This window comes from Salvelinus sp. IW2-2015, linkage group LG32 (genome assembly GCF_002910315.2).
Source record: "Salvelinus sp. IW2-2015 linkage group LG32, ASM291031v2, whole genome shotgun sequence".
Lineage (NCBI taxonomy): Eukaryota > Metazoa > Chordata > Actinopteri > Salmoniformes > Salmonidae > Salvelinus > Salvelinus sp. IW2-2015.
Genome location: NC_036871.1, coordinates 3,887,154 through 3,913,246, shown reverse-complemented (window position 1 = coordinate 3,913,246; position 26,093 = coordinate 3,887,154). Strand labels below are relative to the sequence as shown.

The window sequence follows — 26,093 nt, the reverse complement described above, 5'->3', positions numbered from 1 at the left end:
TCTTTGCTTTCACAAACATCTGAAAAAGCTTGTCTGGAGAGCATTTTTAGTGCCCGAATACATTATTTTGTATTCTAAATGTACTGAAAACACATTAAGTCATTTCACATGTATATCCCCTGTTTTTGTTTACACGACTATAACTCTTGCAAACATGTCATATTTGCGGTCATATCTCAATGGCTAGTAGCTATTTTGGCCTTGACGGAACTGATGTCCTCACCTATTCCAACTAACATCCCTTGAGCAACTTTGAACAAATAACACAATGGCTGGATACTAAAGCAGCAAAAGGTTCTAAAAAAGGTTCTGTAAGCAGCTGCGGGCAATCACTTAGAAAAGAGCATTGAGCTGTGCCATGGAGACCATCTTGTTATCTGCCTTTGCCCATAGAGAGGAGGGTGGATATGGAATAGACTTCTGTGTTGTTCTCCTTGGTTCATTACTGTAAATACACAGATGACTGAGCAGAACACAGAACAAAACCCAACCATGCCCCACAAACACACACACACATTTGTTTAACTATCAAAATCTTATTTTCCCTAACCTTAACCCCTAACTCTAACTCCTAACCTTCATTGTAACCCTAACCCCTATGCCAATAATAGCCTTTTTCTTTGAGGGGAACTGCGAAATGTACCCATTTGTCTGGATGTTCCTTGTTTTACTATCCTTGTAAGTACTTCTGTTCCCCACAAGGATAGTAAAACCAAACACACACACACATACACACAAACTCTCTTTTCATACTCCTGAGTCTGGAGAAGGTTAGATTGACCTGAAAAGTATGATGGTTTCAATATTAGAGGAGAAAAAGCTAAGGGCCTGGCTTGTGACCCAGGTGCCTCTAGAGACCGAAATTAAATAAAGCGTTTCTCTATTTGAAACAGAGGGAGAGAAAGAGCGGGGGTGGATGGGTAGAGAGGGAGAAGGGCAACATAGATTTCCTGTTTGAGATGATGTAGAGCATTTTTTTTCAATCTCCAGACACCAGTGATGGCTGCTGAGGGGAGGACGGCTCTAAAATAATGGCTGGAATGGAGTGAATTATATCAAACACATGAAAAAAAAATGTGTTTGATACCATTCCATTTACTCCATTCTGGCAGTATTATGAACTGTCCTCCCCTCAGTAGCCTCCACTGCCAGACACATATTACAGTCATGAATGGATTGTATTAGAATTATTTTCCATTGAGAAATGAAAACAAGCCCAAAGATGGCCTATGTCTTTGTTTTTACATAGAGCAATTATATTAATAGCATTGAATATAAATCTCCTTAATTCAGAATGTGATACGAAAAACACTGGCGCGTTGTGTTTCTTCACATATGGAGGCAGATGTGAAATAACTTGTTGGCCAATATTTGCATTTTAACTTGAGATTCAGTGTCTGTATTTGAATGAAATCCATGGTAATAATGAGCGAAGTTTGTACACTGGGGCAAAATTATTAAACTACGTAAATCCATGTTGGTACACCACCTCAAGTAAGAAATGACAGAAAAACACATTTTCTTGAAAACAGATCCCCGAAACCTAGGGCACCTGGAGGGGTACCTGAGAAATTTAAAGCGTGTTGTACACTGATGTATTATGTTTAACAAGATATCCTTGACCAAGGACGGCAGTTGGTATTCATGTGTTCCAGAAATGTGCTGATTCTGCAAAGACTGAGGTGTGTGAAGAACAGAACAACTTGACTTAATCTTAACACGCAATTCCCAGCTGTCTTTTAAACAAATTCTAAACCAGATCAAATCATTTCAACAGTATCTAAGGATTATTCTATATTAGTTCAATGATATACAGTGCCTTCAGAAAGTACACACCCCTTGACTTTTTCCATATTTTGTTGTGTTACCGCCTAAATTTCAGATTGGTTAAATTGAGATATTGTGTCACTGGCCTACACACAATACCCCATGATGTCAAAGTGAAATTATGTTTTTAGTATTTTTTACTAATTCATAAAAAATTATAGCTGAAATTTGATGGTGGTGGCTGCGTAATGTTATTGGTATGCTTGTCATCGGCAAACACTAACAAAACACTAATAAATAAATGATATAGCGCTAAGCACAGGCAAAAGCCTAGAGGAAAACCCGGTTCAGTCTGCTTTCCAACAGACACTGGAAAACAGGAATTCATCATTTGATATATGAGTAAATCAATATTGTCACTGGTTCGATTTTGAGGTGCTATTAACACAAAGACATGTAAAGTGTCATCTTTTATATTGTCTCAATAACTATCTGACTCCCACAACCTCAAAATGTGTTTGTTTAGTTGTCTGGGGGGGGGTTTGAGAGCAGAGCAGAGGACCACTTTCCATTGTGACAAATGGAAAATAAAGCTGTTTTATTTTGTAATATAACCTCCTCTCTACCCCTGTAGCTGCACTCGGACGTGGATAAGGGTGAAGGGCAGGTGAAGTACGTGCTCAATGGCCAGGGAGCTACCTCCATCTTCACCATTGATGAAAACACTGGTGATATCCATGCCACCAAGCGTCTGGATCGCGAGGAGCAGGCTTACTACACACTCCGGGCTCAGGCCAGGAATCGCAAAAACAACCTGCCCGTGGAGCCCGAGTCTGAGTTTGTCATCAAGGTCCAGGATATTAATGACAATGAGCCCAAGTTCCTAGATGGGCCCTACTCAGCCAGGGTCCCCGAGATGTCCCCAGTGGGTGAGTAACATTAAGTGACATCAACCCAGTGGGCAAAACCGAGCAAAAACTGTTTTTGGTTGGAATTATCTAATTTCAACCATCTAATTTCAACCAGTTTTTCCTGCTGGGAAGTCCTATGGAATGGTGCAAAAAATGCATAGTGGGTGACAAGCAATAGGCATACACTGTGTAGCATGGAGGACGTTTTGTTTAACTTTCTTACTACACTGGACAAAAATATGAACGCAACATGTAAAGTGTTGGTCCCATGTTTCATGAGCTGAAGTAAAAGATCTGTCACGTTCGTTATAATGATTGGACCAAGGCGCAGCGTGCATAGAGTGCCACATGTTTATTTAAATGAAACTCCCAGAAAACAATAAAGAAACAAACTAAACGTGAAGAAAAATGGAGTACTCACAGGCACTACACAAAAACAAGATCCCACAAAGGGGAAAAGGCTGCCTAAATATGATCCCCAATCAGAGACAACGATAAACAGCTGCCTCTGATTGGGAACCATACCAGGCCAACATAGAAATATAATCACCTAGATCATCCACCCTAGTCACACCTCGACCTAACCAACATAGAGAATAAAATCTCTCTATGGTCAGGGCGTAACAAGATCCCAGAAATGTTCAATACGCATAAAAAGCTTATTTCTCTCAAATTCTTTGCACAAATGTATTTACATCCCTGTTAGTGAGCATTTCTCCTTTGCCAAGATAATCGATCCACCTGACAGGTGTGGCATATCAAGAAGCTGATTAAACAGCCTGATCCTTACACAGCTGCACCTTGTGCCGGGGACAATAAAACGGCACTCTAAAATGTGCAGTTTTGTCACACAGCACAATTCCACAGATATCTCAAGTTTTGAGGGAGCGTGCAATTGGCATTTTGACTGCAGTAATGTCCACCAGAGCTGTTACCAGAGAACTGAATGTTAATTTCTCTACCATAAGACACCTCCAATGTTGTTTTAGAGAATTTGGTAATGGCCTTACAACTGCTGACCATGTGTAACCACGCCAGCCCAGGACCTATACATCCAGCTTCTTCACCTGCGAGTTCATCTGAGACCAGCCACCCGGACAGCTGATGAAACTGTGGGTTTGTAGAACTGAATAGAGTGCCCCCATGGTGGCGGTGGGGTTATGGTATGGGCAGGCATAAGCTACGGACAACGAAGACAGTTGCGTTTTATCGATGGCAATTTCAATGCACAGGGACACCGTGACAAGATCCTGAGGTCCATTATCGTGCAATTTATCCGCCGCCAACACCTCATAGTTCAGGATGATAATGCATGGCCCCATTTCGCAAGGATCTGTACACAATTCCTGGAAGCTGAAAATGTCCCAATTCTTCCATGGCCTGCATACTCACTCGACATGTCACCTATTGAGCAAGTTTGGGATGCTCTGGATCGACGTGTCAACAGCTTGTTTCAGTTCGCGCCAATATCCAGCAACTTCGAAGCCATTGAAAAGGAGTGGTACAACATTCCACAGGCCACAATCAACAGCCTGATCAACTCTATGCAAAGGAGATGTGTCACACTGCATGAGGCAAATGGTAGTTATGCCAGATACTGACTGGTTTTCTGATCAATGCCCTTACATTTTTTTTACCCCGTAGAGTTGATGTCCACGCACCTGCGGAAATCTAATTAGCATTAAAAAAAATAACCATGCAAATCTGTCCGTTTAAGATAGAGATATCTTGGATGCTTATGAATCCACCGCATCCACCAATGTTACACTTCCGCATCTACGGTGAAAGGTGACAGAGCTAGAGCGGTATTTGTCAGACCATGAGACATCCCGAAAATTGGTCTTCTCACAAAATTGTTTGTAGCAACCGAACGGGAAGCAACGTCAGCACAATATCTGTTCGTCGGGAGAGTCAGGAAATGAATTTCCATGGCCGATCAGCTGCACACAAGCCTAAGATCACCATGCACAATGCCAAGCATTGGCTGGAGTCACCGCCATTGTAAAGCTTGCCGCCATTGGACTTTGGAGCAGTGGAAACACTTTTTCTGAGTGATGCATCACTCTTCACCATCTGGTAGTCCATCGGAATAATCTGGGTTTGGCGGAAGCCAGGAGAACGCTACCTGTAGTGGCAACTGTACCGTTTGATGGAGGAGTAATAATGTCTGGGACTGTTTTTCATGGTTCGGGCTGGGCCCCTTATTTCCAGTGATGAGAAATCTTAACCGTACAACATACAATGACATTCTAGACAATTCAGTGCCTCCAACATTGTGGAAACAAATTGGGAAAGGTCCTTTCCTGTTTCAGCATGACAATGCCGCGTGCACAAAGCGAGGTCCGAGCAAAAATGAAATGGTTTGTCGAGATCGGTGTTGAAGAACTTGACTAGCCTGCACAGAACCCTGACGTCAACCCCATCGAACAGCTTTGGGATGAATTGGAATGCTGACTGCCAGGCCTAATCGCTCAACATCAGTGTCCGACCTCGCTCATGCTCTTGTGGCTCAATGGAAGCAAGTCCATGCAGCAATGTAAAGCCTTCCCAGTAGATTGGAGGCTGTCCACATACTTTTGGTCATGTAGTGTGAATGGATCTGATTAAGAGAAAACTATTTGTTTAATTTGGTAATTAAGAGCTTGTTTGCAGTAATGCCTCTCAAGACAATTTGCTGTGACAAATGAGATGGCACGTAGAAAGAAAACTGTAATATGCCAGCTATAGTATTAGAATTTTTATTTAATCCTTATTTTACCCGGGAAATTGACTGAAAACACATTCTCTTTTACAACATTCTCTTTTAAACATTCAAGTCTAAATTACCAAAGTTACGATAGATTGTCAGAGATTTTCTGTTAATTACCAAAATTCCTGAAGATTCCGGTAACTTTGGTCAGTTTTTTTACATTTGACCGTAAAGGTCAAATATGTTCCCCCAATTTTCCCTTTAAGTGCCACCAAAGTAACACAGTGGTGACGTCTCTGTATCCCTTATGAAAGGAATATGTCCCAAGCCACAATTGGCAGGCAAAGGGCAAACACATAAAAAAGAAAAAATACAAGAAACGTCGAAAAGTATACTTTTTTGTCTTCATAGAGAGCCATTGAATTGTACCTTGGCCAAGATATAGTGAAAGAGAAGCCGGCTGTGAAGCCATTAAACAACCGGGAAAGGAGGCGGCCTTTTCAATCATGAGGAGAAAGGGACCAGAGGGGGATCTTATTTAACTGAATCCAAGATTCAAGATTCTACCAATACATTTGAGTAGCCACCATAGCTGGCTGAAATGGTCCCCTTGTGACTGAATCGATTGTGCTGAAGAATTGCAGTTTAATTACTGAAGGCCAGTTGAACCACCAAGGTAGTGATTGGGTGACATTTTATATGCAGATATTGTATGTTGGGGAATGTATAATTTCTTGGAACTGTGTGAGTATGTGTATACCAATGCAAATGGCAAAAAACACATGCATGCAATCAAAACTCGCAAATGTATGTCTGTGGTAGCTTCCGTGTGGGCTGTCTTGAAACGTGTTGTTCTTCCCGATTCAGGGCATGGCGGAAATGATAAATTCACAAAACAACTATTATTAGCGTCCATGTGTTTTAATTAGGATCATGTTCAAAATGTTTATTAAACATAAGCAGGCTTTATCACAAGTTTCATATTAGCGAAGGTATGTTTTGGAGCAGTTTGAAATAAAGTTTTGGCTGATTTTCAAAGCACACCTCACAACCAGGCTCATGAGAATGAGCCGGCAGGTAGCCTAGTGGTTAGAGCATTGGACTAGTAACTGAAAGGTCACAAGATTGAATCCCAAAGCTGGCAAGGTAAAAATCTGTCGTCCTGCCCCTGAACAAGGCAGTTAACCCACTGTTCCTAGGCCATCATTGAAAATAAGAATTTGTTCTTAACTGACTTGCCTAGTAAAATAAAAAAAATGTAACACATTGAATTGAAACGCAAGACCAACTCTAGCCTACACCATGCAATACATTATCACTACAACCCTACTTCAGGCCTTTCGTCTAGTGGATAACACCACCACCACGTTCACTATCCAACCGAGTCCTCATGGGATCAAATCCTGGTTCCACAGCTACTTCGACAAAAAAAATTATCAGCATTTCTCTGTCTACCTACATTATCCTGTCTGTTCAACTACGACACTTGAAGAAAAAATAAATTGCAAACAGGCTTTTCAGTTTTTATGACCAAATGATTTGTCATTACAGGCACATCTGTGGTGACGGTGGTGGCAACAGATGCGGATGACCCCACATATGGAAACAGTGCCAGGGTGATCTACAGTATCCTCGAGGGCCAGCCCTACTTCTCTGTGGAACCAAAGACAGGTGAGGATTAAACCAAATCACACAGAGGTGTATACTGTCTAAAAGCTGGATCAACGAACACCCCAAGGTGTTGGAAGCCAGGGTCAGCCACAGTGAAGCACCCCTGGAGCAGTTTTAGGGGTTAGGAGCAAAATAGGGATACCTAGCATCCCATCAGATTCTGTGCTTACATACAAATTACATACAAATTATTAAACCTCTGCAGGGATAGTTTGTTAGATTCCAAAATTAAAATATGAGATATATTGGAGAATTCTGACATTATGTTACACAGCAAAGTCAAGTTTCCTCAAACTTACAAAGGGCAATTAGATTGAAAGCTTATTTGAGAGTGTTTTATGTTTTGTACATTTTAAGTTTGTAGATAAATACTTTACTGAATATTTCTTCAAATTGCCCAGTAGCGGTACGTGGGTAAAATCACTGAGGAAGCCAAGCCAGGATAAAAGCCATGTTACAACTTATGTTGTGATAATTGCAATGTTTGCTCTATAACCCATGAGTTCATATGCCACCGTAAAACACGATAAAGCTGAGACAACAAAATTACAACAAATCAAATCAAATGTTATTGGTCACATACACATATTTAGCAGATGTTATTGCGGGTGTAGCGAAATGCTTGTGTTCCTAGCTCCAACAGTGCAGTAGTATCTAACAATACACACAAATCTAAAAAGAAAAAGAATGGAATTAAGAAATATATAAATATGATGGAGCAATGTCGGAGTGGCATTGACTAAAATACAGTGAAATAGAAAACAGTATATACATATGAGATGAGTAAAGCATGTCCAAAATTCCGTCAACAGTCACACTGTGGTGGAATAAATTCAACTACACATGAGTTAAAGTAAATAATGCATGTAACAAAAAGTTACATGACCTACAGCATGGTCAAGCAATTTAATGTGTCAGTTCATTAAACAGTTTACTAAACAACCATGGTATGGTTGAGAGAATGCCAAGAATGTGCAAAGCTGTCATCAAGGCAATGGGTGGCTACTTTGAAGAATCTCAAATATAAAATGTATTTTGATTTGTTTAACACTTGTTTGGATACTACATGATTCCAAATGAGTTATTTMATAGTKTTGATGTCTTCACTATTATTCTACAATGTAGAAAATAGTAAAAATAAAGAAAAACCTTGGAATGAGTAGGTRKGTCCAAACTTTTGACTGGTACTTTATCAAAGGTGGAAATTATTATCTAGTTATCACTCTATACAACTCAAACTGTGTTTATGATGGTTCTCCTGATGTTTCTGAGTGTAAGGGGGGTGCACACGTACAGTAGTCTGTTCCCAGATTAAAAGCCTCTCCTCTGCCATCAAGGACAGCATTTACAACCTAACACGCTGCCTCTTATTTCATCATTCTGTGTGCTGACCGTGGGCGACGGGGACAAACTGTAATAACGTTCCTGAGTTATGAGTTTAAGGCTCAGAGCGGTGATGGCGCATTCGCCAWGGATTATTCTAGAATACAGCCATAATGTCATTGTCATACCAGGGAGAAACTCTTCCCAGCRAGCAAAAGAGGTTGCAATGACATCGTTATGACGTATTTTATGTTGTGGTCAGGTTGTGTACTGGTTGTTTAAGGAGGTTTTGTTAATGTCATTTAATCAACCATAAAAATATATCTTYATCTGGTTGTAACCTAATGATCTGACGAGATCATAAGAACCAAAATACGACTTATTTTCCATGATGCCTTGATCTCGCCATCATTTTTTTCCTATTTTCCGGAGTGTAACAAAGACCAGTTGGTTGTAAATCACATGATGTCTTCTCTACCAGAAAACCAGTTTACAACCAGAAAAAAACTAAATTATTACATCATGTAACAAATTTTGCACGCAGGGCAAGTCGTAGTGGGATTTGTCTATTCTTTTTTCTGAGTTACTATAATATTATAATGAATCTGAGTAAAAAATGAATCAGTCATTTCAAGATGGTTGAAAAATTGCCACGTAGAAGACATAACATAAGTTGATTCATAAAACATACCAAGATGTACCGCGTTATATTATAACTGAAGGCCCTAAGTAAAGTGTTACTGAATCTTTTTTTTGCAGGCGTGGTCAAGACAGCTCTGCCCAATATGGACCGTGAGGCACGGGACCAGTATCTGTTGGTCATCCAGGCCAAGGACATGGTSGGCCAGATGGGAGGACTCTCTGGGACCACCTCCGTCGTGGTGACTCTCACTGACGTCAACGACAACCCACCACACTTTTCTCGCAGTAAGCCCTTCTTTTCAGTCAGTTTGCACTATTTTTTTTATTTAACCAGGCAAGTCAGTTAAGAACAAGTTCTTATTTACAATGACAACCTACACCAGCCAATCCCGGACGATGCTGCGCCAATTGTGCACCGCCCTATGGGACTCCCAATCATGGCCGGTTGTGGATTCAAACCAGGGTGTCTATAGTGATGCCTCAAGCACTGAGACGCAGTGCCTTAGACCGCTGCGCCACTCTGGAGTCCAAAGACTGTAAAAATGGGAACAGATGCGTCTCTGCATTAAGGAGATAGACTGAGGGTRAGGCTCTGCGATAGACTAGAGTTATGTCCAGTGGGTGTACTTGTACATCAAGCTGCCTCAAGAGATAAACAGGAGATAGGCTCCTGCTCATATGAGACGTTCCGGCTCACTCGTGCAAGGCTACTTACTTACTTACGTCCTTCTCAGGCTGGGTCTAAAGTTTTATATTTAAGGGCAAAAATAACATTGTTTTGATAAAACTGTATACAGTATTTTGCGGGCCAGAATCTATCTACAGGACCATAATCAACCGCAGAACACCATTACTCAACTAGAAAAGGCAATTTTTTACTGGATTTTTACAACAACAGTTTTTTTATCGCTACCTAATGAAAGATGGTGCCATTGATAAGAAGACGGTATTGAGACAATGCTATAACAGCATTATTGAGTGATAGAGAAGGGGTTGACCCATCTAAAGATCTGCATTTTCAGATCAAAAAGCTCCATCCCAGAGACTTGTGGAGAATGAGGATGCTTTTGTCTACCTGCCCATGGACTTCAAGTGAAATTAGCAGGCTGGCTAAATCTGGCACGTTCACAGAAATGTTGATTAATATGCTTTGTCGCTTTCAAATAAACTTAATAAAGTGAAGTTGCAACCCTGAAGGTTCCATGGTTCCTTGAGGTGTGTATAACAGTGTTGGGCTGCGTGGGGCAGCGGTCTAAGGCACTGCATCTCAGTGCTAGAGGCGTCACTACAGACCCTGGTTTGATTCCAGGCTATATCACATACAGGTCTTGATTGGGAGTCCCATAGGGCTGCGCACAATTGGCACAGCGTCATCTGGGTTTGGCTGGGGTAGGCCGTCATTGTAAATAGAATTTGTTCTTAACTGACTTGTCCAGTTAAATAAAGGTTAAATATATATATATATTTTTTTTTTTAATGACTCAGCCAGGGATGGAGCTCCCAACCTTCCAATCTCAGGGTGGACACTAACCAAAAGTTGTTGGTTGAGAAGGAAGTGGTGGTGGGAATCTATCCACAGACATGTCAGACACACACAAGAGTTAAAATAGCTCAATCTGCACAGGGTAGAGGAACCCTACAGAAAAATGACAACAAAAACAGGTAGCATACATTTAGCAACAGAGCGATGAGCGTGGACACAGAGCGAAGGTGTAAAATGGTCTCATCAATAACTTGTATGTGTGGGCTGTTTTTATAATTTTCCTCTTCTCTCTGTCTCTCTCTGTCTCTCTCTCTCTCGCCTGTAGAAAGTTATCAATTCAGCATGTATGAGTCCCTGCCAGTGGCCTCAGTGGTAGCCAAGATAAAGACGCTAGACTCGGATGTGGGGCCCAATGCTGAGATGGAGTACAGGATTGTGGATGGGGACGGCCTCGGGTTGTTCCGAATCACCCCCGACCGAGACACACAGGAAGGCCTCATCACTCTGCAAAAGGTATAATGCAGACCTTTCCTTTAAGGAAGCCATCGCTAGAGGTATAGTATTGCACTGTCCTCATGGACACCCTATAAGACCAATAGATAAGGTGTCCGTATTAGGACACAGGAAGTTGTGTCAGAGTTTGAAGTTGGTGTCAAAACGACAACACCAACTCAAATCTCCAAGTGAGTTTGACACAAATTCCATGGACGTGTAACTCTTGTCCATGGACACTCTATAGATGCAGATCCTTAATCTAATGCTTTTCCAACTCTGGTCCCAGATAGCTACTTTGTGTGCATGCTTTTGCTCCACCCTGGCAATAACACACCTGATACAGCTAATCATTTTACATTTTTAATTTAACCAGGAAAATCCCATTGAGACACAGGCTTATGTGAAACAGGTGTGTTAGTACTAGGCTGGAACTAAAGCCGGTACACACCATAGCTCCTCAGGCTGTGTTGAAAATCTGTCTTGCCTACTTTATTATTAACCTTTAATTAACTAGACAAGTAAGTTAAGAAAAAATTCTTATTTACAATGACGGCCTAGCGGGTAACAGTGAGTTAAGGTTAACTGCCTTGTTCAGGGGCAGAATGACAGATTTTTACCTTGTCAGCTCAGGGACTCGATTCAGCAATCTTTTGGTTACTGGCCGATCACTCTAACCACTAGGCTACCTGCTGCCCCCATAACTATTTACTAAAACTACATACTGTGTACTAATTATATTACATACCATTTAGAATGTACTGTTTAGTATAAATGTATGCAGTAAGCAACAAATATCAACATACTAAGCTCACCCATATGGAGAATGCGTTYAAAATGCGCAATTCTGTTGTTTCCCGCCATTCGTTCATGTTGATACAGACCTCCTCTTATCTGATTATCAGCTGTTGTAAAACACATGTGGGTCTGAAAAGATGATTCTCTTGCTCAAAAGCCTGCAGCGAATTCTACTAGATGAAAAGCCAAAATGAGTATGACATCCTAGCATTTGAAGCACACGACATTTTAGAAATTTGACATACTATAAAACTTTATATTTTCGCAAATCCAATCAGTCTACTATTTAGAACACAAGTATGGGTATTCATACACACGGCYAATGTCTGTAAGACGTCCCCTGGAATTTGAAGAACTTGACTTCTAAATGATTCTTAAGTTTCTCTGAACTTAATCATAAAGCTTTTGACTCTTGACAAAATATCTGTTTCAAATGGAGATAAAAATATCTCTTTAGCTTTTCTCTACAATTTGAATTATTTACAGACAATGAGTGTATGCTCAATACTTTGCATTTGATATCTTAAAAAGCAATAATTTCATAACTCTGACAGGATGAATAAATGAGGAGCTGCGAGAGTGCTTCAGAGGACATTTTCAGGGTCTTGTATCTTTGTCTTAAGATCAATATTTTGCCTTGGCACAGGTATGTACTGTAAGTCAATATGACAGCAATGTTCAGAGATTGAGGAGATTCAGAAAACAATTGTATATGTGTGGACAAAATGAGATCAGAATAGTAAAGGGTATGAGAGTAACCCTGGGCCTTTATCTATTGTGAAGTGATTTTTGCTGACTTATTTTTTCTTTCTTAATTTTTTCTTGTTCCTCACTTCCTTCCCTCCCTCTCGTTCTCTCTCTCCCCCCTCCCTCTCTTCCTTATTTTTTTTTTTACTCCCTTCCATATTTAAAAAAACATTTGTCTCTTTCCTCCATCCTCAGTGGCTTGCGAAAGTATTCACCCCCCTTGGAATTTTTCCTATTTTGTTGCCTTACAACCTGGAATGAAAATGTTTTTTTTGGGGGGGTTTGTATAATTTCACTAACACAACATGCCTATCACTTCGAAGACGCAAAATATTGTTTATTGTGACACAGACGAGAAATAAGACAAAAAACAGGAAACTTGAGCGTGCATAACTATTCACCCCCCCCCAAAGTCAATACTTTGTAGAGCCACCTTTTGCAGCACTTACAGCTGCAAGTCTCTTGGGGTATGTCTCTAAAAGCTTGGTACATCTAGCCACTGGGATTTTTGCCCATTCTTCAAGGCAAAACTGCTCCAGCTCCTTCAAGTAGGATGGGTTCYGCTGGTTTACAGCAATCTTTAAGTCATACCACAGATTCTCAATTGGATTGAGGTCTGGGCCTTGACCTAGCCATTCCAAGACATTTAAATGTTTCCCCTTAAACCACTCAAGTGTTGCTTTAGCAGTATGCTTAGGGTCATTGTCCTGCTGGAAGGTGAACCTCCATCCCAGTCTCAAATCTCTGGAGGACTGAAACAGGTTTCCCTCAATAATTTCCCTGTATTTAGCGCCATCCATAATTCCTTCAATTCTGACCAGTTTGCCGATGAAAAACATCCACACAGCATGATGCTGCCACCACCATGCTTCACTGTGGGGATGGTGTTTTCTGGGTGATGAGAGGTGTTGGGTTTGCGCCAGACATAACATTTTCTTTGATGGCCAAAAAGCTACATTTTAGTCTCATCTGAACAGAATACCTTCTTCCACATGTTTGGGGAGTCTCCCACATGCCTTTTGGCGAACACAAAATGTGTTGCCTTATTTTTTTCTTTAAGCAATGGCTTTTTTCATGGCCACTCTTCCGTAAAGCCCAACTCTATGGAGTGTACGGCTTAAAGTGGTCCTATGGACAGATACTCCAATCTCTGCTGTGAAGCTTTGCAGCTCCTTCAGGGTTATCTTTGGTCTCTTTGTTGCCTCTCTGATTAATGACCTCCTTGCCTGGTCCATGAGTTTTGGTGGGCAGCCTTCTCTTGGCAGGCTTTTTGTGGTGCCATGTTCTTTCCATTTTTTAATAATGGATTTAATGGTGCTCTGTTGGATGTTCAAACTTTTGGATATTTGTTTATAACCCAATCCTGATCTGTACTTCACAACTTTGTCCCTGACCTGTTTGGAGAGGTCCTTGGTCTTCATGGTGCCCCTTGTTTAGTGGTGTTGTAGAATCTGGGGCCTTTCAGAACATGTGTATATATACTGAGATCATGTGACAGATCACGTGACACTTAGATTGCACACAGGTGGACTTTATTTAACTACTTATGTGACTTCTGAAGGTAATTGGTTGCACCAGATCTTATTTAGGGGCTTCACAGCAAAGGGGTGAATCCATATGCACATACCACAGTTTTAAATTCTTTAAATTTTTTGAAATAAGTAATTTTATGATTTCACTTCACCATTTTGGACTATTTTGTGTATGTCCATTATATGGAATCCAAATAAAAATCCATTTAAATTACAGGTTGTAATGCAGCAAAATAGGAAAAATGCCAATGGGGATGAATACTTTTYCAAGGCACTGTGTTCCTTCCATACAAATATTATTTCATCTAATGCGCAATTGCGTTTTTTCCAGCCATTTTTTCATTTTGGTACAGCACATCCCCTTATGTCATTATCAGCTGTTGTCAAAGACATTACGTCCCAAAAGATGATTCTCTTCCTYAATAGCATGCAGCGAATTCGTACTRGATGAAAAGCCAAAAGAATTGTCGAAATTGTCAAAATTTTACTTACAATATTTGACTAACTATATTTTCACATTCCSAACTAGCCTACTATTTAGAACTCAAGTACTGGTATTCAGTCATGCCCAAAGTCTRACCCTCCCTCCTTCTTTCCCTACTTCCTTAAATAAATATCTCTCTCTCCCTTTTAAATCGGTAGGGCCTGGACTTTGAGACCAAGTCGAGCTACACCCTGCGTGTCGAGGTGTCCAATAGAAACATCGACCTGCGATTCCYCTCCCTTGGCCCATTTAGCGACACAGCTACAGTGCGCCTCATCGTGGAGAACGTGGACGAGCCGCCTGTCTTCTCCTTGCCGCTCAGCAAGATGTTAATATCGGAGGAAGCAAAGGTTGGCACCACCATCGGGACGGTCTCCGCACATGACCCCGACTCCACCAACAGTCCCATCAGGTAGGGGTGTGGCAAGGATTTGTCKTGTCTTTGGCTATGCCGGATTAAGTGATATGACATGCTATTCTATAAAATCCTTTCTCCGTAATTAATATTATCTGATTGAGCTAATCATGTAAATGTAATTAACTAGAAAGTCGGGGCACCACAAAATAATATTTATAGAGCTGTTATCTTCCGAATAAACTCTTAAAGACCTAGTAATATTTACATCAATAGCAGTCAATATTAATCGTCACCTTATTTCAGTCTCATCTGAAAGTTGTAAATTCTTGGTTATCTTCACGAACCCTGGCTAATCACACATATTTACATATACACAGAATGAATCATACCTTGATTACAAATTACGTCATAAAGGAAAATGTCCCTAGCGGACGGAACAGATATGACAGCTGGTGACACAAAAGAAAAGGGGGCTGGGTTTGAGTGAAAGAGCGGGAAGACTTGAGGAACAAAGGGAGAAGCCATGCTATCGTAAATACAGTATCTTATGCATTCTAAATTACCGCCCATTTGGAAAAGGAAAATGCAATAAATATTTACTCTGAGCTGCGCTTCGGTAGGTTGGTGGTAGATGGAAGGCCGTGTTTCCCAACAGAGTCCTTTGTCCTTTGAAGAATGTCTCTGGTGGTAAATTGGCTACGTTGTAGTGTTTTCGTTGGGTGGTAAATGGGATACTCTGTCTGTCCTTTCCTAGCCCACGTTTTTAGCTGCTGTTGYKAWMYCWMCKRSYMGKWGRKWTMRCTTCTGTAGTGAATAAGAGTTCAAAGTTCATACCATTCGCAACCACGCTGAGGTTGGCTTCGTTCTGTAGTTATTATCTGAACCATTCTGACATCGGATCGTCATCCTAATGTACCCGGAACAGGAGGTTACATTTTCCTCAAGGCTTTATATAGTGGAGGGAGAAGGGTGTGTTTTCATAGTTTTATAACCCCTGTCTCTTCACAGGGGCAGGCCACTGATTGAGCACAGCCCTAACCTTATGAAAACCCAAATCTCTCATTTGGAAGCTAAAATTACATTTAATCTTTTCACCAATGTTATATTCAAACATTTAAATTGCCCAACAATTCCATGTGAATCTGATAACTCTAATGTGTAGACTGTCCACTGTAGAGTTTATGTCATCCTATCATTGATGAGAATGTCTCAGATGACAACCGAACTGACATCATATTCATTAAGTACCAACTCATATGTTCAACTGGTCGGATTACCAAAATATGGTTCATTTCCCCCCACCTTCTGATGTTCCCAGAATCTCTATGTTAACCAAGGGATTTTCAAATGTCACATCAGTAGGGTAGAGAGAGGAAAAAGGGGGGAAGAGGTATTTATGACTGTCATAAACTTACCCCCAGGCCAACGTCATGACAGATTCATCATAGCAAGTTCTAAATCGTAATGCTCTGTTACTGTTTGAACGTTTTTGATCAGTTCTATTTTGTGTTTCTACGACAAATACATGTGCTGGTTGTTTAACTGCTTGTTATGTATTTGGTATGCATCAGTTGTAGACTTCCTCATTCGACATATGATTGCTCCTTATTATAACAGCCTGCATAAATGTACAGTATGCATCCCTGATTAATGCATTCTTAATGCATTGCCCACAGATGGTCCATAGAATCTGTTTATATGGCGGGTGCTGTTGAATCTGRCCCTTGATAGGAAGCCTCATCAACAGGCTCTCTCTCCTGTCTACCTAACTCCAGGTACTCAATAGACCGCAACACCGACTTGGAGCGCTTTTTCAACATAGACGCCACCACCGGTGTCATCAGCACTGCCAAGCCGCTGGACAGAGAAGTCAACGCCATACATAACATCACCATCTTCGCCATGGAGAGCTGTAAGTGTCCTTACTCTGCTCTGTCTGCACAGTTGCTACATTACATCCGGGTTCTTGTCAATCACTGTTACAACTTAAAGATACACAATGGAGTTGCTAATTGTGTACATCAAATGTTGGCTTTCTGTACAATGAGACGATTTTTGGACAATATGTCGATTTAAGGGACCCCTAAAGAGCACCCCTAGAGGCAAATGTTATGTAGTGCCTCTTCAACAGTGACATCACATACGATTTAAGACTATTTCACACTGACAAATCCCAAATTCTCTTTAAAATGAAGTAAATCCTGTATCATAAAAGATAGACTTAAGCTTCCTGTACTATTTCCCAATGAATATCATTAGTAGAAGGCTCACTGAGATGTTGCCAAATTCTCCCGGAAGTCTGAAAATCAGTAGGGAGAACGTGCACAGACCCTTCATCTCCTTGACTCGTAAAGGAGAGTTTGTGCAGATGCGCTGCTGCTACAGAGGTCGACTGCAGTTGATTGCTGGCTGTAGAACTTGTGGTTTTTGATCGAGCCTCACCTTGATTCCAAACGATGGCCGAAGCTGATCCCCACACACACACACACACACACACACACACACACACACACTTTCCTCCCAACGCCCGGGCTCTCCCGCTGCAGACTTTGTCTGTGACCTTCACCAAAAGAAATGCACCTGTTCCCCAATCGTTCCATCTGACTCAGTACTACTGAGGCTGGAGTTCAATCAAACTTGCACCGTGGCAAACCCCCATTGGGGCTGGAGGAGTGTAACATTGCTCCTTAATCATTTTACTTTCAACATACTTAAGTAGATTTCTAACTACTCTAACATAACGAATCCCCGAGCTGACAAAGTAAAAATATGTATTTCTGCCCCTGAGCAGTTATCCCACTGTTCCCCAGGCGTCGAAGACGTGGATGTCGATTAAGGCAGCCCCCAGCACCTCTCTGATTCAGAGGGGTTGGGTTAAATGYGGAAGACACATTTCAGTTGAATTTATTCAGTTGTACAACTGACTAGTTATCCCCCTTTCCTTTCCTTAATGTAATTTTAGTTTCAACATATTTACATGTAAATACACTCTTAGAAAAAAAGGTGCTATCTAGAACCTAAAAGGGTTATTCGGCTATACCCATAGCAGAACCCATTTTGGTTCCAGTTAGAACCCTTTTAAAAAGGGTTCTCCTATGAGGACAGCTGAAGAACCCCTTTGGAACCTTTTTTTCTACGAGTGTACAGTACTTTYTACTCTAACATTGCTCCTTAGTCAATGACATTTCACTTTCAACATATCAGTAGAGTTGAGTCGGGTACTCTAACATCCCTCCTTGTAAATGTAATAAAAAAATATTACATATTTTATTAGAATAGAGTACTACTATAACCACTCCTCAGTCAATTTCATTTGACTTTCAAAACATTTTAAGCAGTGCGATTAATTAGACAATGAGTAAATATTGAATAAAACTCAAATCAAAGTAGATATAACGTGCATTTTTGCAGGGACAGTATATGAATTTTTTATTATTTTTATTTCACCTTTATTTAACCAGGTAGGCCAGTTGAGAAAAAGTTCTCATTTACAACTGCGACCTGGCCAAGATAAAGCAAAGCAGTGCAACACAAACAACAACACAGAGTTACACATGGAACAAACTTACAGTCAATAACACAATAGAAAAAGTCTATATACAGTGTGTGCAAATGGAGCAAGGAGGTAAGGCAATAAATAGGCCAGAGTAGCGAAGTAATTACAATTTAGAAAATGAACACTGGAGTGATAGATGTGCAGATGATAATGTGCAAGTAGAAAAACTGGTGCGCAAAAGAGCAAAAAAGTTAATAAAAACAATATAGGTAGGTAGATTTGATGGGCTATTTACAGATGGGCTGTGTACAGCTGCAGCGATCGGTAAGCTGCTCAGATAGGTGATGCTTAAAGTTAGTGAGGGAGATATAAGTCTCCAACTTCAGCAATTTTTGCAATTCGTTCCAGTTCCAGCAGAGAGCTGGAAGGACAGGTGGCCAAAGGAGGTGGTGGCTTTGGGTTGACCAGTGAGATATACAGTTGATGTCGGAAGTTTACATACACCTTAGCCAAATACATTTAGACTCAGTTTCACAATTCCTGACATTTAATCCTAGTAAAAATTTATTTATTTCATCACATTCCCAGTGGGTCAGAAGTTTCCATACACTAAATTAGTATTTGGTAACATTGCCTTTAAATTGTTTGACTTGGGTCAAATGTTTTGGGTAGCCTTCCACTAGCTTCCCACAATAAATTGGGTGAATTTTGGCCCATTCCTCCTGACAGAGCTGGTGTAACTGAGTCAGGTTTGTAGTTCTCCTTGCTCGCACTCGCTTTTTCAGTTCTGCCCACAAATTTTCTATGGGATGGAGGTCAGGGCTTTGTGATGGCCACTCCAATACCTTGACTTTGTTGTCATTAAGCCATTTTGCCAAAACTTTGGAAGTATGCTTGGGGTCATTGTCCATTTGGAAGACCCATTTGCGACCAAGCTTTAACTTCCTGACTGATGTCTTGAGATGTTGCTTCAATATATCCACATAATTTTCCTCCTCATGAAGCCATCAATTTTGTGAAGTGCACCAGTCCCTCCTGCAGCAAAGCACCCCCACAACATGATGCTGCCACCCCCGTTCTTCAAGGTTGCGATGGTGTTCTTTGGCTTGCAAGCCTCCCCCTTTTTCCTCCAAACATAACGATGGTCATTATGGCCAAACAGTTCTATTTTTGTTTCTTCAGACCAGAGGACATTTCTCCAAAAAGGACGAACTTTGTCTCCATGTGCAGTTGCAAACCGTAGTCTGGCTTTTTTATGGCGGTTTTGGAGCAGTGGCTTCTTCCTTGCTGAGCAGCCTTTCAGGTTATGTCGATATAGGACTCATTTTACTGTGGATATAGATACTTTTGTACCTTTTTCCTCCAGCATCTTCACAAGGTCCTTTGCTGTTGTTCTGGGATCGATTTGCACTTTTCACACCAAAATACATTCATCTCTAGGAGACAGAATGCGTCTCCTTCCTGAGCGGTATGACGGCTGAGTGGTCCCATGGTGTTTATACTTGCATACTATTGTTTGTACAGATGAACGTGGTACCTTCAGGCGTTTGGAAATTGATCCCAAGGATGAACCAGACTCGTGTAGGTCTACAATTTTGAAATGTGGAGGTTTGCTGCCACCCCCTGTTCTATTGTTTCATTGTCTAGAGGCCAAAGGCATGTGATAGCCTAATGATATTAGCCTAAAAAGCCTAATGATATTTGCGACCCTTGAAAGTTGTTGCATCTTTAAATCCCTCTGCTTTCTAATTGTCACGCCCTGACCTTAGAGAGCCTTTTTATTTCTCTATGTAGTTAGGTCAGGGTGTGATTTGGGTGGGCATTCTAGTTTGTCTGTTTCTTTGTTGGCCGGGTATGGTTCCCAATCAGAGGCAGCTGTTTATCATTGTCTATGATTGGGAATCATACTTAGGCAGCCTTTTTCCCACATGTGTTTGTGGGTAATTATTATTATTAACTCCCTGTCATAGATGAGCCAAGGCGCAGCCTGCATGTAATTCCACATCTCTTTTAATCGTAGTGAAACCTTCACAAAAAGAACAGGTAAACAGAATCAAACGYTACGCAACCGTGGCACACACAAACACACACGAAAAAAATGTATAATTACCCAAAACATTAGGTGGGAAAAGAACCACACTCGGCCAAAAACAAAGAAGTAGAAACCATAGAATGCGCCCCCAAATCACACCCTGACCTAACCAAATAGATAAATAAAACGGCTCTCCAAGGTCAAGGCGTGACATTTAAGCTAAACATTCTGATCTGTTCCATCAGCCCTATTAAATGATAGGCATACACCTCCACTACACTACTTTGATACGTATCAGTGGGGATTAAGAAGTGAGTATACGCAATGCCCACAGAAAAATAAGTGGGTATACGGTATTTACCTGCATATACCCTCCACTACACCACTGCTATTGAGGAAGGGAATCATCTTTTCACACCCACGTGTATTTGACAACAGCTAATAATCAGAATATGTGATGTCCTGTACAAAAATGAACAAATCACCATTGCACATTAGATGACGCTTTCTCAGTATGTATGATTAGTATGTTGATATTTGTTTCTTACTGCATACATTTTTACCAACAGTGAATTCTAAATAGTAGGACGTTTGATAAGTACACAGTATGTAGTTTTAGTAAGTAGGTAAGACAGATTTCGGACACAGCCATAGACAGATATGGATATTGATTTGAATAATGTTGAGTAAAGAGATTGAGTTTTGCTCCAATATCAAAGTAGCCTTTGGGAACACAGTCTTCGGATGCCACCTTACATAGGGCTCTATTTTCAGCTGGCGCTATGGAGGCGCAAGTGTCAAACGCATATTAGTTTGCAATTTTGTCATGTTAAAACTGRCACGTTGGCATTTTCCAGCCCTAACGCCAGGTTTCAAGTTCAGTTTTAATTTTGCGTCACAAGTAAAGTGAAATGCCTTTCTTGCAARCTCTAAACACAACAGTGCAGTTSCCTTACCATATTTACAATGTGCCGGGATACTGGAGTGATAGAGATAGATATGTAWAGGGCTAGGACCAGGATGTCTTGCTCCCAGACAGACTAAATAACTTTTTTGCTCGCTTTGAGGACAATACAGTGCCACTGACACGGCCCGCTACCAAAACCTGTGGGCTCTCCTTCACTGCAGCCGAGGTGAGTAAAACATTTAAACGTGTTAACCCTCGCAAGGCTGCAGGCCCAGACGGCATTCCCAGCCGCGTCCTCAGAGCATGCGCAGACCAGCTGGCTGGTGTGTTTAAGGACATATTCAATCAATCCTTATTCAAGAGGGCCACCATTGTTCCTGTTCCCAAGAAAGCTAAGGTAACTGAGCTAAACGACTACCGCCCCGTAGCACTCACTTCCGTCATCATGAAGTGCTTTGAGAGACTAGTCAAGGACCATATCACCTCCACCCTACTTGACACCCTAGACCCACTCCAATTTGCTTACCGACCCAATAGGTCCACAGACGACGCAATCGCAACCACACTGCACACTGCCCTAACCCATCGGACAAGAGGAATACCTATGTGAGAATGCTGTTCATCGACTACAGCTCAGCATTTAACACCATAGTACCCTCCAAACTCGTCATCAAGCTCGAGACCCCGGGTCTCGACCCCGCCCTGTGCAACTGGGTCCTGGACTTCCTGACGGGCCGCCCCAGGTGGTGAGGGTAGGTAACAACATCTCCACCCCGCTGATCCTCAACACTGGGGCCCACAAGGGTGTGTTCTGAGCCCTCTCCTGTACTCCCTGTTCACCCCGACTGCGTGGCCATGCACGCCTCCAACTCAATCATCAAGTTTGCGGACGACACTGCAGTGGTAGGCTTGATTACCAACAATGACGAGACGGCCTACAGGGAGGAGGTGAGGGCCCTCGGAGTGTGGTGTCAGGAAAATAACCTCACAACTCAGCGTCAACAAAACAAAGGAGATGATTGTGAACAGCAGAGGGAGCACCCCCTATCCACATCGACGGGACAGTAGTGGAGAAGGTGGAAAGTTTTAAGTTCCTCGGTGTACACATCACGGACAAACTGAATTGGTCCACCCACACAGACAGTGTTGTGAAGAAGGCGCACCAGCGCCTCTTCAACCTCAAGAGGCTGAAGAAATTCGGCTTGTCACCAAACGCACTCACAAACTTCTACAGATGCACAATCGAGAGCATCCTGTCGGGCTGTATCACTGCCTGGTACGGCAACTGCTCCGCCCCACAACCGTAAGGCTCTCCAGAGGGTAGTGAGGCTGCACAACGCATCACCGGGGCAAACTACCTGCCCTCCAGGACACCTACACCACCCGATGTCACAGGAAGGCCATAAAGATCATCAAGGACAACAACCACCCGAGCCACTGCCTGTTCACCCCGCTATCATCCAGAAGCCAGGTCAGTACAGGTGCATCAAAGCAGGGACCGAGAGACTGAAAAACAGCTCTATCTCAAGGCCATCAGACTGTAAACAGCCACCACTAACATTTAGTGGCCGCTGCCAACATACTGACTCAACTCCAGCCACTTTAATAATGGGAATTGATGGAAATTATTAAAAATGTATCACTAGCCATTTAAACAATGCCACTTAATATAATGTTACATACCCTACATACTCATCTCATATGTATATACTGTACTCTATATCATCTACTGCATCTTGCCATCTTTATGTAATACATGTATCACTAGCCACTTTAAACTATGCCACTTTATGTTTATATACCCTACATTACTCATCTCATATGTATAGACTGTACTCTATACCATCTACTGCATCTTGCCTATGCTGTTCTGTACCATCACTCATTCATATATCTTTATGTACATATCTTTATCCCTTTAACTTGTTGGTGTATAAGGTAGTAGTTGTGGAATTGTTAGGTTAGATTACTTGTTGGTTATTACTGCATTGTCGGAAMTAGAAGCACAAGCATTTCGCTACACTCGCATTAACATCTGCTAACCATGTGTATGTGACAAATAACATTTGATTTGATTTGATTTGACTAGGCATCAGGATGATATATAATAAACAGAGTAGCAGCAGCGAATATGATGATTGTATGTGAGTGTGCGTGTGTGTAGACTCAGTATAAATGTTTGTGCATATTATGTGTGTGTGAGCAAATTATGAAGTGTGTTTGTGTGTGTGTTGAAGGGTCAGTGAGTGTGCATAGAGAGAGTGCAAATGACTACACAGACTATGAATTCAATTAGTCCATGTAGCCATTTTGTCAGGTATTTAGTTAGCTATTTAGCAGTCTTATGACTTGGGGATAGAAGCTGTTCAAGGAGCCTGCTTGACAGACTTGATGCACCGGTACTACTTGACATGCAGATGCAGAGAGAACGGTCTATGGCTTGGGTGGCTGGAGTCTTTAACGATTTTCTGGGCCTTCCTTTCACACCGCCTGATATAGAGGTCCTGGATGGCAGGGAGCTCGGCCCCAGTGATGTACTGGGCTGTCTGCACCACGCTCTTTAGAGCCAAGCCGTGTTACATCCGGTCAAGAAGCTGTCAATGGTACAGCTGGAGAACCTTTTGAGGGTTTTAAGGTCCATGCTAAACATTTTCAACCTCCTGAAGGGGAAGATGCACTGTCACGCCTTCTTCATGACTATGCGCCTGTGTGTGGACTACCGTAACTCCTTAGTGATTTGGACACTGAGGAACTTGAAGCGCTCGACCCGTTCCACTGCAGCCCTGTTGATGTGTCAGGGACACAGCTGATGTGAACAGTAGTACTTCTCTTCTTTGTCATCCGGGAGATAGGTTGCATCACAGAGCTCATCTTTCCTGAAAGGAGAAATAAATACAGTTGTGTAAATGTTTCGTAGTTATGTCTAGATAGAAAAAATATGAAAAAAAAGCAGTAGGTAGTTTACATACACAATAAACAGGGTCCATGTGGGACCACAATTGCTTTGCAGCATGTTCAGGATTTGCTAGTCAGTATACCATTTGAATAAACTAGATTTCCTAAATAGTGGTGTGTTTGCATTGGCTGAAAAATATAGGCTCTACAGCACTAGCTCAGCCAGCCAGGAGTACCTGTAGGTGAGGTTGAGGGAGATTGACTGATCAATTGTTTCATCCAGGAAAGAGGTTTCATCCGAGCAGGGGTACAACATCATTCCTGAAGTAAAATCTAAAAAAGGAATTATTCAAAAAGCTAAAAAAAAATCCATAAATCCAGCACAGGTCTACACAATATAAAAGACGCATCAAACTGGTTATGCTATTTATTGAACAGTTCAACAGGCAAAAATGAACATGTTCATTAGTGATTTACTTTGTTGTTCATATCGCTTATGAAAGTGAACATGGAATGGAATGTAGTTGATAGAAGATTCCCCAACTTGTGCCCGCTAGACTAAATAGAAAAACAAGATACTCACCTTTGACTCAAGATTACTTGACCGAAGGAAATGTCATAAACAGAGCTGACAGGATTCCATATTCTTCATGTCAGATGCATAGTGTTATATAATATATTTCAATCTGAACGTTTTGTTCGCATTATAAATGTGGCTTATGTTACCGTTCCTTCCCTTTCTTTAGGCTAAGCTTCTAGCTACAATGGCGTTCTATGAATCCTGAATGCACTATGTAACTAACATTTATAGCAATAACTACACATTGTAGCTACAACAGTAACACCAACAATCAATACCCATATCCAATGTTGCTACTTACAAGTGTCTGTCCAGCAGAATAAGGCCATGCCTTGCTTGCTCGAATGTGTCTTCCACCAAAACAAGCCTATGTGCTGAACAGCAACTTTCGGGAGTCAAATCATTTTGGTGGGGGATGGGCAATGCTGGTCACTACCGGTCAAAAGTTTTAGAACACCTACTCATTCAAGGGTTTTCTTTATTCGTACTATTTTCTACATTGTAGCATAATAGTGAAGACATCAACACTATGAAATAACACATAGGGAATCATGTAGTAACAAAATAAGTGTTAAACAAATCCAAATATGTTTTATATTTGAGAGTCTTCAAATAACCACCTTTGACTTGATGACAGCTTTGCACACTCTTGGCATTCTCTCAACTAGCTTCACCTGGAATGCTTTTCCAACAGTCTTGAACTTTTTGTCCAGAATACAATGTGTTATGTTTGGGGCCAAACCAATCCAACAGATTACTGAGTACCTCTCTCCATATTGTGGAGTAACTACAATGCTACTCAGTTTTCCCCTATATAACAGCCATTAAACTCTGTAACTGTTTTAATGTCACCATTGGCATCATCGTGAAATCCCTGAGCGATTTCCTTCCTATCTGTCTGTATTATACGCTCACAGGGATCATTTATGGTGCCTGTAACTGCATTTAGACATAGCCTATTTAAAACAAGTTATGGAATTTTAATAAGAATTTGGTCAGAATTATACACTGTAATTTTAGGCCTTATCAATAGCCTAGTGAATTGAATCTTGTTTATTGACTATGTTTGGCATGTCCATGTCCAGATTGCAATATAAAGTAGGCCTAGCCCCTAAATCAGTGTCAATGCTGTAGCCTATGTTTAACAATGTATTTCCATGTTGAAACAATGCAATTAGAACAATGTGGACTGCAAATATATTCAACATATTTAGCAAATATGGGGCAGGCTATTTAACAAACTAGGCTATAACGTATTCAACATTCTATTTGGAGTTGATGACAAT

At 41.3% G+C, this 26,093-nt stretch overlaps 1 protein-coding gene across 1 annotated transcript in view; it reads left to right on the top strand.

The window, feature by feature from the left end:
- Positions 1–26,093, top strand: part of cdh7a (cadherin 7a) — a 171,899-nt gene that overhangs the window by 59,361 nt on the left and 86,445 nt on the right. The window contains exons 3-8 of the mRNA XM_023978068.1: positions 2,402–2,696; positions 6,919–7,038; positions 9,121–9,288; positions 10,812–10,999; positions 14,698–14,951; positions 16,673–16,809. Of these exons, the coding sequence (XP_023833836.1) occupies positions 2,402–2,696; positions 6,919–7,038; positions 9,121–9,288; positions 10,812–10,999; positions 14,698–14,951; positions 16,673–16,809 (1,162 nt within the window). The remainder of the gene's footprint in view (positions 1–2,401; positions 2,697–6,918; positions 7,039–9,120; positions 9,289–10,811; positions 11,000–14,697; positions 14,952–16,672; positions 16,810–26,093) is intronic.